Below are 13,050 nucleotides of genomic sequence, written 5' to 3'. Positions count from 1 at the left end.
TTATATTATTATTTTATAATTTTAAATTCTTTAAGTATGTACATATAAAGAGTTGGATACAGAGCCATAGACAGGGCTTTGTGTCTGGAAAGCTGATCCTGAGGAAAAGGGTGGAAGACAGATGTAAAACTTCAATAGGCTTTTTTTTCTCTGGGATCTTCTTGGATTTATCAGTTTGGATACCTTTGAAAGCTTCATTTAATGTAAAAATATGTAATTTTGACTCTTTTTGACTTTCAATACTGATAATGTGACAGAAGAAATCTTTGCTGCTGTGGTAAATGTTACAATAAGGGGGAAGCTCATCCTAAACCATCAATTTGCAGAGGATGTGTTTCATTTGTTATGAAAACCTAATTGTAAAGTGACTGCTACACACCTTGTTTTGATTTCTGGAGTAGGTGGGGTTTTGTAACATGATTTAGTTATTTTAGTGAAAGAAGGGTTGATTGAAAAAGAAAATTGACCCCTCTTGCCTACTAGAATGCCTGTTCAAATTTTTGTCAAAAAGGTTTACTTAAAAACATTGAAAGTACTAGAAAAAATTGTTTATTGTCACTAATACTGTTTTAAAATAAAACTACCTCACAGAATTTTCAGATAAAATTTTAATTTTTTTCTTCCTTTTTCTGACTATAGAACCAACTTCATACCTTCAATGATGTGTGTAATAATGAGTCATTAGTTTCAGACACAGAAACGTAAGTAGGAACATTATTACAAATACTTTAAGTGTGCTCTATGATTGCAGTTCTGTACTGTTATGGATTGTACACTGTGGGGAGTAGGGATAATCTGAGACATTTATTAGAAATATTCTAACTGGGAGTTTAATAAATAGTTTTAAAAGAGAACTTGAAAAATATTTCTAAATGTTTCTGGATTTTTTACTGTCTTAAAAGAGTGTGTCATGGTAACCTTTAGAAAACTGTATGAAAGAATTAATACCTATAATGGGCTGTTATCTCCATTGTGATGTATAATAAGAACCAGCTAATTTATAATCAAGTAGTATTTTTTTCTGTCTTCTCCTTTGTCCTGATTATTTAGTGAACTAAGACTTTTCTTGCCATCTCTGGCTCCCAGCTGTGTTACTAGTTTTCCACCAAGTCTACAAGGCTATGCTGTTTATTGTTTTTCTTCCAAGTCCTTATTTGTGTAATTCAGGTGTATGTAACAACTTTAAAGGGAACTCCCATAAATCTTCAAGAAGATTGATATGTGAGATTGTATTCCAGTGAGGAAGTGTATTGATTTTTGTAGTAAGTTTATACTTATTGTTAGAACTATCTAGAATTCAGACAAAAGTATGTCTTTTGAGAGTTGAAATAACTGTTATTTTGAAATAGGCAAAATATGTAAAATCTGAGATTTCACTTGTGATATACCCTTTATCTCACAGCTTAAGATAAACTTAGATATATACTCTTTACATTTATCTTGGGGGTTGTATCCATGTGGGTGTTTGTTTCACTACAGACACACTCTCCACTATCTTTTGCTCATGAACAAGAAATCTGTTACAGCAGCAGTTGGCTTTCTTTTTTCTTTGGATACTTTTACTATAGAGAATTTTATTTTAACACCTGCTTATTGAAATCTGGCAGCAGTCAAGACCACAGTACTGTAGATTTCATGTAAATATCAACTTGAATATTTTAAGTGGAATTTATGGTAATAGGTTGGTATTTTAAAAATAAAGAATCAGAATCTAGGACAGTTTGGCTTCCATAAAGCTGTGAAGATATCTTGAGAATATAAAACAAATAACTGCTTGTGATCAGCCTTTTCTTGTCCTTTGTCACCAAATCAATAGGTGAGCATGAGTCCATGCTGTCCATTTATTTCAAAGTAAATTTTGATACATGGGGTCAGAAAAAATTAAATTCTCATAGATTGTGACACAAATGATACGATGGAACCTGAATGTAGTGTCATTAAGCTCATGTGTATTACAAAAAAATCTGCATTATTTTAATAAATGTGATCACACTTTTATTACTTTAATATAATACTAAAATACTATACACTTATAATTATTATTCATACATATCTTGTGCTCTGGGAGATGTGTTGGTTTCTTTTTTCCAAAGCCTCTAGTTCTGTAGTAAACAGAAGTTCTGTTGGTGTAGCAGAAGTAGATAATACAGGAGCATAACATGCTGAGTACGTGAGGTGGCTTGGTTGGCTGGAGTATTTTCAGTACTTTACTGCCAGGTTTTGGTGTATTGTTACACTGCTAAACCTCAGTTTTATCTATTTCTTCTCCTCTTTCCTTCATGTTGAAAATCTGAAACTGAGGTGGTTAGTTTCTCTGAAACCCCTTGTCAACAAAATAGTTGTTAACTAGTAGCAACTGATTAAGGAATGTTAACATCATTCTGCCAGTTCAACCTAATAAAAAGCTGTTTGATTTTCTGTGTCAAATGTAAAAAAGACAAGTTATCAACAGGGGAAAAAGAGAGAAGGGTGCTTAAGATTCCCTGCGGTAGAGCAGATGTACTATATAAGAACATCAGAGTTATTTTAAAGCTGAAGGAAATTGTCAAAATCTCATTTGGGATATTACTTTCTTGGCAAGGATGCCCTGTAAACAGCCTGTCATTTGAAAGGAATGCAGCATGAACACAAGACCTTCTTCTCCACTTTTGTAGTATGTGATTTTTTTTTTTTTTTAATCTGAATTCCAGTCGTGCTGGTGTTTTACCAGAAAAGTTGGGTGCAAGTCAGTATCAAGTGTTGCTGCTTATCTTCAGGTGTCTTTTGAAGTCACTGATTTCTTCTAGCCAAATAATCACAAAAGGCTAGTGCAGAAGAATGGGAAAAATGTCTCACATCTACACTTAGTTCAGAACAGAGCTTCCCTCTCATTAGAGGCTCTGTTCAGAAGAAATTTTTGGATGAGAAGGCACTTAGGGAGTTGGCAGTGATTGAATGAGCAGCAAAAGGAAAGCTTTTCATTCCTATTTTCTCTCCTTAGTGGAGAAAGGAAATCTAAGATTTATCTTGTACCTTTGTAGCCTCTGCAGATTTATCAAAGGAAGATGTTTTGCATTATGTCTGGTCATCCCCATTCTGTGTTTTGACTTTTCCAGATGCATTTGGAACTGTCAACCTTTGGGATTTCTCCTTCTGTATCTTGATAAGGTGGGTTTGTGGGAGGTACCTTTTTTAAAAACAAGAGCTGTCAGTCAGTCCTAGCACTTCCCTTTTGGAAGTATCATCAGGATTTTTTAGCAAATGTTTTACAACAGTAGCTTCCCACCTTTATCTGCACAGTTGCAAATTTTCCCATGGTAGGATGAGCTAAAGCATCTTTTGTCTAGGAGCACAGTGGATTTCACAATCTGCACTTGAAAGCAGCAGAAAGCTAAGGCAGAGAAATCTGTTTCCTAGCTGTAGGTATTTGTATGTCTTCTTAGATTTAGTTTACTTGACTATCTTCTCTAGAGTTGAGGGGTTGTGGTGACAGAGTATGCGTATTGTCTGGATATGTGCACTGTCTCAGTGACTCAACTTCATAATATCCCTCAGAGATATACTTCTAATTTAGCTGTTCCTGGCTCTTAAAATAGAATCCAAATCTTTACAGTCGAAGGTACTGAATAGTGTGAAATCTAATGAACTCAAAATGATGAGACTGAGCAGAAGAGTGTTCAGGTCTTTGAATAGTGCTTTCTAAAACTATCTCACTGATGTTAGTTAGTGAAAAATGATCATGCCTTTCAGGGAGGGAAAGATTTTTTTTTTTTCTCGGTGATATTTGGACCACAAGAGGAAAAAACAGTTTTTTCCTTAATGAGGACCCTGGCAGCTTGTGGAAATAACATGTGTAAAGAGATATTTTGCTTTGCTCCTCACTTGGCAGGTAGCCAAGCATCGGAGTTTTGGGATTTGGGTTGATGTTGAGATGACCTCCTGCCTCATTTAAAAGCTTGATTACCCTCACTTAAAAAGCTTCCTACAGAGTAATTTCAGGTGTCCAAAATTCCCTTCACCTGTGAACAGAAACATCTGGTCTAGTTCTCCATTCTTTTCCCTCCCTTTCCCTATTTATTCAGCTTTCAAACAGCAAGTTTTGTATTCCTTTTCCCTTCACTACTGTTCTCTTAGTTCACGTTAAATCTTGCTTTCTCAGTTTTTATGTAAACCCATCAGCTGAATTTATGGCAACATCATTTCAACACCTCTTCCCCTCTCTCTATTCCACATTCCAGGAATCTTTACAGATTTTGTCTGAAAAAATATAGTAGTAAAGGTTTTGTCTAAGGTCATTAATGTCTCATTTCTAGTGGCGCACACAGCTGTTTAATAAATATTCAAGATCATGTCAGAGTGGTGGTTTTGGAGTGTCAGATAAGACAGTGTGTGCTCACAAACAGAAATTTGTGCATAGGTCTGTGTTGGCTAGGTGCCTGCTATATCCTCTTCGCATTTCTGATCCTAAATAGTTGAGATTAGTGTTTTCCATCCATTGTTATGCTGAAGATGCTATTTCAGTGATTTTCTTAAGAAATGTTAGTTGTCATCCTTTGCAAGCTGCTTGTTATATTTCAGCCTTTTTTTTTTTTTTTTTCACGATTTTAGTTTATATTTTTTAGTGATGTTTCTTACTTGCTATTGTATTTCATCCAGTACTGAGCCAGTGTTTTTGCAGCTGTGTGGTGAATTGTGTTGGGAAATGATGGTTGGATGAAAAAGTTTTTCTTTGGGGGTGTTATTTTGCTGTGGGATTTGTTCCTGGATCTGAATCATCATGTGGCTACCCAGTATTGCACCACAGCCTTAGATTAAAATGTTTCTAGGACTTTAATCCAGTCTTCCTATAGAGAGAAATTCTTTGATCTATCAGGAAAACATGTAAACTGTAGTTTCTTTCCAGATAGTTTTATTTACTATAATAAACAAAATTCAAGCTTTAGTATTCGCCTATTGCAAGTACAGTTCACAGACGTCAGGTTAGATCAGAAACAGGATTGCTTCCACTCTTCCCCACAGTCTCACGGAATGCCTGGGGAAAGTAATGTCAGAAGTGCTTGAATTTCATTTCTTGGAAGTAAAACAGTTATTTTTGACAGGCATGAATTGTCAGTGAATTGAAGTTACAAGTCTAGGGGGAAAGGGATTATGTCTGGAGATCGTGTAGTCCAACACGTTGTGTAGATTTCCAGTGTGAGAAAGACTTAGGGACAATTAAACTAGAGTAGCTGCTGTCTTTACTTTGTCATTGTCTTCCTCCTGCACCCACAGCAGACTTGTAGAGTGTGTCAGGTTCTTTAAATGATTTTTCCTCTTGCTATCCCAATTACTGAATCTGTGAAAAGCAGTTAACGTGTTATTACCAAGGTGAATGTTCTTACTACTAAGGTCTGTGTGACTTAGATACCTAATTTGTAAAACCATTCTTTGTACTACCTTTGTGTTAGAGGGAAAAGCATATCTATACTTTGATAATAATGCATGTTTTTCACTCTCGCTGTTTCCTTTCATATGAAAGAGGACAATTTTTCTATAACCTTTTGAAGATCTTCTTTTAAAAGAAAATCTGAGCATATTTTTACTGAAAATTGGCTTCTCGCTAAGTTGCCCAAATTGTAGTGATACTGTAAAGTAGTAGTCATACAATAGTTTGCAAATTGCTCTATGAAAAAATACTTTTGAATTATGAAAAATGCAGCCTATGTGAAAGAAGTTCTAACATAGCTAGAAATTGAAATGAAACTGCATTGAAAAATATTGAAAATTACACTTTAAATCTTTTAATAAAAAGCTATTCTAGGTTGCCCTGCTGAATTGGGACAGCTCAGAACTTAGTGCTTTTTTATGAACTTGAGTGCATCTGAAATTTCTCAAGGCTATAGGGCTTTTGGTAGTTATTAAAGTAAAAACAGGGTAAGTGACAATACACAAACTTGGTGCACTCTCAGCAAAACTTTCTGGGAGGAGTACTTCTCTCTGGGAAACACAAAGACTGCATTCTGCCTCTCACAAGGATCCTCTTGTTTTTCATCATCCTCAAGAAATCCATATCAAATGAATGTTTACCTTCAGAAATCTGAGATGTCATTTTATCACTGTTGAGCTCACCAGTAGGATAAAGAGTTTTTTACCTCTGAGAATACATCTATTAAAGGCATTCCTCCAAAAGAATAATCCATTATTTCTCAGGAAAAATAAAAATGTTGCAGACTAGAAATAGAGAGCTGCCATACTCAAGTAATAAAATGTGAAGGAATTGGCTCTGTAAGAGGGGTTTTGTTCTTCCCTATGGAGTAGCTAAAATGCAGCATAGAACTCTGGATGCAATGTCTGATGGACATTGTGCCACTAGCAGTAGTTTTTTGATTTGAAGAGACACGGAGCAGTATGTTCTTTCATACTAACCATACCTAGTAAATCTAGCAGTTTTTTTCTGGGGGTTATTCTGAAATCTACAGGTTTAAAAATTCAGACCCAAGAAGAAATTAAGCAGCCCTGAAACAGTGTTACCTCTGTTGACATATGGCTTGGGTGTTAAGGCTTCTACCTCTTATGGAGGGCCATATGCGATGATTTTTTTCACATTTCATAACCAGATGTGCATCCATTCAGGTCTCCTGCATCTAGGAGGTATATGTTGATTCATGTGGCCAGATCTGTCTACCTTTTATATGTGCAAAATGCAAACTGTGAGGCTTTCTGCTTTTCTTCTGGTTGTGCAGCAAGAGCCGTTTTGTCCACAGCAAGGGGAAGCAATGTGAAGAAGCAGTTGGGGGCAAATAGGCTCTGAGTTCAAGGAGCTGTTTTTCAGGCTGCGTTCAGTTTTCAGAGTATGGGTTGGGCACTTTTGATAGAAGATGAAATCTACCAGATATATGACAAAATGGAGAGTATCAGAGCTCTACTCTCTTGAGCTATATGGGCAGTGCCACTGCGGTAACTCACTATGGAGGCAGGTGGGTAAGAGCAGGATTTTTTAGAGCTGTATTTGTTGCTAAAGGAGACTGCTCGCATATATTCAAATGAATAACAGGCTGCTTCAGCTTTAAAAGCTGCAAAATCACAGTTCATGTGTGAACAGGTCTTACTTCAGATACTTGTTAGGCAGAAGTCGAAGTCTGAATGATCCTGTAACGTGCACGCTCCACAGTTAGGTTTGGGGTAAGCATAGTTGGGGGATTGGGGGTGGTGATGGGGTTTTGGTTTTGTTTTGAGATGAGGGTGTGGGAAGTTAAGTAGATCTGGATTTCCTGGAAGAGACCTAGCTTGTCTTTTTTATCCCTGCTTGAGCAGATATGCTGTCAAACTGACTTCACACTATGACAGCAAATTTATTAATAAGCCATAAATGACACTGTTGGTAAACTGTTGTACCTTGTGAGCCAATTATTAGTTTAGCCAATTATTAGGGACACTATCTTTTTTGAACAATACAAGAATATGTGTTTCCCTGTGTCCTGGAATTAGAAAAGGGTAGTATTAGGAATGATGTGTGTTGAGTAATGGGAGCAATGCTGACTTGATCTGTAGGGATCAGGCAATTCAAAACAATTGAAGAACTGGCAGCATGCCCTGGCAAAGTGAATCCCATTTGGAAAGCCTACAAAGGCAATCTCTTTTCACCTAAAGAATCTCATTTTGTTATTGCAGATGATAAAGATTGGCAATCCTGGAATTTATTAGTGACCATAAATGTGTCACAAATAGTGGTAAAAAATGCTTCCTGTAGTCCTCTAAGACAGCTCCTCCCTCCCATCCTCTCCTCCTCGTGAAACAGAGCACTTTTATTCCAGGGCCATTTAAACTGCAGGCTGTGCTTTAAATACTGGGATGTCCTCCGATTGCTTCTGGTGCCAGAATCTGGGTAAACAAACATTTGCTTGAAAGGAAGGAATAGAAAAGAGCTTATGCAGTTTCCAGACAGAGACTCCTTTCTGGAAGTTCAGCTTTGTTTTGGAAAATTCAGTTTCCTTGTCCTGTTCTGTTTGAATGTTTGCTTGTGGATTGGCAGTGGGTAAAGGTGCCTGTTGTTAGGGGTGAAACAAAATGAGAATATAGAAGTGTCTGTAGGCTATGTGTGTTTTAAGTATAATCAGGTAAAACAGCTTTTTAAAGCTAGATGAGGTGCTATTTAGGCAAGTGAATCTAAATATATTTAAGTGGTTTTCTTTAAAAAATAATTTCTATCACTCCTACCTTTATATGCATTTGTGAACTCAATAGTTCTGGAATTTCATTTTAAACTGGGGTTAAACAGCAGAATGTATGAAAATCTTACCTGAGAGGTCTCTGAAAAGTGGTCTACAGGTGGTGTCTTGAGCTCTGCCAATAACACTGGTAGGGTTGTTGGTGGTTACATCTTTACTAATGATTTAGAGGGGTGAGAGGGAAATGTTGATATTTGGGTTTAGTCTTTCAGCTAAAGAAAGAATATGGAAATTGTTTGCTTCCTACCTGAATGAATGCAGGTTGAGTACACTTTGTGTTCCAAAAAGTTTTCATATGCTTGTTACAATCACAGCTACTAATTTGAAAGACATGCTGTGCTAGGGAAGAGCACAGTGTTTATATTACAGGCAGATAGTTTACATATTTATGCTTTTTTTCAACTCTAGGTCAATTGCAAAAGAGCTCGCAGACTGGCTTATCAGCAACAATGTAGTTGAGCACATTTTTGGACCAAATTTACATATTGAGGTTTGTATAACATTGTGATTATTTGTTGTATAAACCTGGAGGAGTAACTTCTTGTTCTAGTAAATCTTTCCTCAATATGTTCTCACTTTGCAGATCATCAAACAGTGCCAAGTGATTCTGAATTTTCTTGCAGCTGAAGGGAGACTTAGTACTCAACATATAGACTGTATCTGGGCTGCAGCACAGGTATATGTAAATCTTTTATAATTGCAGGAGAGATTGAAAAAAAAACCACAGAAAATAACAGTTGATTTTGGTTTATATTCATAAAGCTGAGTTTCTTTTTCTTGTCTGTGTGTCTGTTCTGCTGACCAAGATATTGTTAGGTAACCACCACAATTACTTTTTTTCATTAGATGCAAGAATTCAGGCTGCTTTTATACAAAAAAAATAAATAAATAGCAAAGTCACAGCATTTTCACTAAAAATGGAGATAAAGATGGTGGTGTAGATGTAATATTTTTACTGTTGTGCTACATTGCCTTGCTCCTATGTATTGTGGCTTCCATCTCTGTAACTCCTGGTGGGAACAATCAGGTGAAAATTGTGGCAGTGAATTTTATAGCTGTGCTACAGTGCTGGTGTTAAAAATCTGCAGAAGGCACTGAGATTTTATTCTTTGCTTGGTGAACCTGGAAACTCTGATAGGCTTGTTTCCTTGAAAAAGATGTATTTGTTTGCTGCTTTTAATGGATTGCTGTGATTTTTAGTTTAGGTTGTGGAAAGTTTAATTTAGGGGATGTGAATAGAGTAGACATTTTTATTTCCTGTTGTGGAAACTATTTTTCTGTGGTTTCATTCTATCTTAATTATTAGAAAAACCAAATCAAACAAACCCAAACAAAAATATACAGGAAAAAACCCTCAAGGTTTCAATGTGAAGGTCAGAGAAATTAAATCAATCTCTTTGAACAGGTATAGGGAACATACTTCTATAAAAGTTACATTTAAAGGGTTTTGTTAAATACATATCAGTATTTCTATGTATTTCAATGCAATAGTGCTGTGTTCTGAAACCTCTGTAGTCCATTGTCATTGTAACATGCAGCTGGCATGTTAATAAATGCTCATTATGACACCATTCTTCCTAATAGGTTCCAAGGATTTGCTCTGTCAGAGTAGTTAATAATTACTTCAATTAATTTTTTTTAAGTGATATTTTACCTTCTTGCATGTTTTCGTGTGTGTTAGACCTTTGGTTTTTTATCTTCTATACTATTTTAAGAACTTAATATAATTACCCAAATTTGTTAATTCTTTTACAGTTTACCTGTTAATTCTTTTACAGTTTACATGTTCATTTTGACATCCTGTTATTTTCAAAACATATGTTTGAGAACATAATTATGTTCTGATTACTTCCTGTAAAAAGGTTTAAACCTAGATATTTGATATGCCAGGAAGGCAAAATAAAATAAAATAGTGGTTCATTCTTTATCTTTTTTTAATATCAACATCCTTACAGACCCTTTGAGTGACTATGAAAAGCAGCATTTAACCTAAAAGGACAAACATATGTTTGAGAACATAATTATGTCCTGATTACTTCCTGTAAAAGGTTTAAACCTCTAGTATTGCTTAAAATGCTTGACACCTTTAGACTAATAGAAGGCCATATGGAATGTATTTTCCACTTTTTAAATGAGCTTTTGGACAAAAATTATCCCTGACTTAAAGCAGATATCTCAAGATGTTTAAAGACATCCTTATATAGAACTCATGTAATTTCACTCCAGGTGGAATCATATGAAATGAATGATATGGGTCTGTACCCCATAAACTGCTGACACAGATATTTGATATTCCAGGAAGGCAAAATAAAACAAAGAATGAACCACTATTTTATCTTTTTTTAATATCAACATCCTTACAGACCCTTTGAGTGACTATGAAAAGCAGCATTTAACCTAAAAGGACACTTGTAGGACTGTGGTCTCTTTAATGAGTAGTTAGTTAAATGCATTGTCATATTTTTTGATATCCATTACTGGAAAGACATAAGAATTGTAAGTAATCCTCACACAGTTCATTTCTGGTCTCTCAATCTCATATTAGCCTGTAATGTCTTTATTTCTATTTACCACTGCTAATAAGGTTATCCTTGCAAGTATTCTTTCCTTCAGGATTTAGCATGTACGCTAATTTTGTAGAAGATATGTTTAGGTTAAAATAGAAAATAATCTTCCACTTCTTTTCACCAAATCTCTTAGAACTGGAACTAGGGAGGACATTGTCACATTTCATTTTACTAAACTTTACATGCTTTACTATATGAAAATTAAGTTTAGTCAAAATTGCAAGTCTGATGTAATTTGGAATTATAGGATGTGGTTCCTGAGAATTTGTGCAGACATGTTCTTTAATTGCTGGAGTTTTATCCATCTTTGCTTTATTTTTATTTGTTTTTAAATTTCATTTTGTGGTTCTTGTTATCTTCTCTGTTTGTTTGTACTTTGTAGCTAAAGCATTGCAGTCGTTACATACATGACTTGTTTCCTTCTTTGATCAAAAACTTGGATCCTGTCCCACTTAGACATCTCCTTAACCTAGTCTCAACTCTTCATCCAAGTGCTCACACTGAACAGGTAAAAAACAAGGCAAGCAAAATCCTATGATGAGAGAAGAAACAATGCTAGTATATTAAACAAGCATAATGGATTTGGATTTGTCTTTCTAAAGGAATGCATTTAAAGGTAATATTTGTTAATGCATAGGAGAGGAAACTATCAGAGTAAAGTTGTCATATTTTTTCAAATAGGCCCCTTCTGGCTTTTGGATTATCATCTATTTCAGATATTTTTGAATACTGCATAGATTTCAGCTTCGTGTCTGAAGTTAGTGTTTCACATTACATTATTTTGTGCATTCCTTTTATGTTGATGAGTTCATTTTGGTAAACTATAGTATTGACATATAGAAAGATCAACAATGGATCTTTGCATACCAAACCTACTGCTCCTTAATGGCACCATTCTCTGGTTTTGTTTATAGACCTTGTATTTGGCATCAATGCTTATAAAAGCCCTGTGGAATAATGCACTAGCAGCTAAGGCTCAGCTGTCAAAACAAAGTTCTTTTGCATCTTTGCTGAGTACCAATCTACCCATGGGAAACAAAAAAGGTATGTGGGTTTCTAATAGAGCTGGTAGTTAAATTTTTAATTTTTGTAGTCTTCTTGGTGACTCTGGACAAAAAGGATGTACAGACCTTTTTACTTGAGGTATTTTTTAAAAGCGTCGTGCTGGCAGATTTTTCATGCTGAGGATAAAGATGAAAGCTTTAAAACTGTGTGAGCATATTAGGAGAGCTCTATTTAAGATCAATTCTCTTTGTGTATCTAAAGTACTGTGTATTTTTATTTTTATTTTTTAATTAAGAGGATGGTACACAACTCATCAGTTAACCGTTCTTGTACTGCTGAACATCTGTAACTTACATAGCTACATAAAACCTTACAAAAGCATATCTAATTTTGACCTATATTTTGATATTACATGCTATTTCTCAGGGGTTTGGAGCTTTTCTTTTTACTTGACACCATTTCCCCACAGTCATTACTACAGGTGCTGCCTAGCCATTTCACTATAGTTTCCCTTCCTTTTCCTACTGCTGATTTTTATGAATCATGGACAACTGTATGCTGACAAAAAGATTTTTAGTCACTTATTTTTCCATCCTGCTTTTTTCCCCTCAGAAGAAGAGGAGCTCAGAAGAGCAGCACCTTCACCTTGTAAGTATAGCTTTTAGAAGTTCACCACAACCTGATACATTTGACACTCCAGTGCTACAGCTATTGAATTTGAATAGAAAACCAGTAAAACTTTGAAGTTATGCTCTTCTAAAAAGTCCATTGAAAATTTTATCTCATGTAGAATCTAGGAAATTCTTACAGCTCTTGCTATATACTGACCAGAGGAGACATCAGGATACAAATTTTGTAGTCAAATGCTCAGTGTTCTAAAAGGAATTTTTAGTGTTTAGAAATGTGGATTGACTTATGTCCCTTACTCAAATGTTTGCAGAAAAAATGATGTTGAGTTCAGCATCTGAGGCAGATTTATGACATGCTGTTATGTTCCAATTAATATATATTACAAAGTAACTGGGAAATATGGTTTTGACCTAGGGTCACCAGCAGCAAGCCCTCAAAGTAGTGACAACAGTGACACCCATCAGAGTGGGGGCAGCGATATTGAAATGGAGGAGCAGCTCATTAACAGAACAAAACATGTACAGCAGAGGCTTTCAGATACAGAGGTAGGAGTATAACTCTTAGGCTGTGAATTTTTTTACTGAGTTGCCTAAATAATTTGTTTTTTTCTGCAATAGTTTCAAAGCCTGAACAAGCCTATGACATGTATTCTTACCTGCAGC

General features: G+C 35.5%; 1 protein-coding gene across 1 annotated transcript in view; it reads left to right on the top strand.

Annotated features, from left to right (window-relative positions):
• Window positions 1–639: 639 nt before the first annotated feature.
• USP34 (ubiquitin specific peptidase 34) overlaps window positions 640–13,050 on the top strand; it is a gene marked incomplete at its 5' end in the record, with an annotated part of 85,731 nt that continues 73,320 nt past the window's right edge. The window contains 7 exon segments of the mRNA XM_008942970.1: window positions 640–701; window positions 8,595–8,676; window positions 8,770–8,862; window positions 11,136–11,261; window positions 11,668–11,797; window positions 12,371–12,406; window positions 12,803–12,933. Of these exon segments, the coding sequence (XP_008941218.1) occupies window positions 640–701; window positions 8,595–8,676; window positions 8,770–8,862; window positions 11,136–11,261; window positions 11,668–11,797; window positions 12,371–12,406; window positions 12,803–12,933 (660 nt within the window).

This window comes from Merops nubicus, unplaced genomic scaffold (genome assembly GCF_000691845.1).
Source record: "Merops nubicus isolate BGI_N331 unplaced genomic scaffold, ASM69184v1 scaffold8426, whole genome shotgun sequence".
NCBI classification, from domain to species: Eukaryota; Metazoa; Chordata; class Aves; order Coraciiformes; family Meropidae; genus Merops; species Merops nubicus.
Note: the sequence above shows the minus strand (reverse complement) of the source record. Positions and strands in the feature narration are given on the sequence as shown.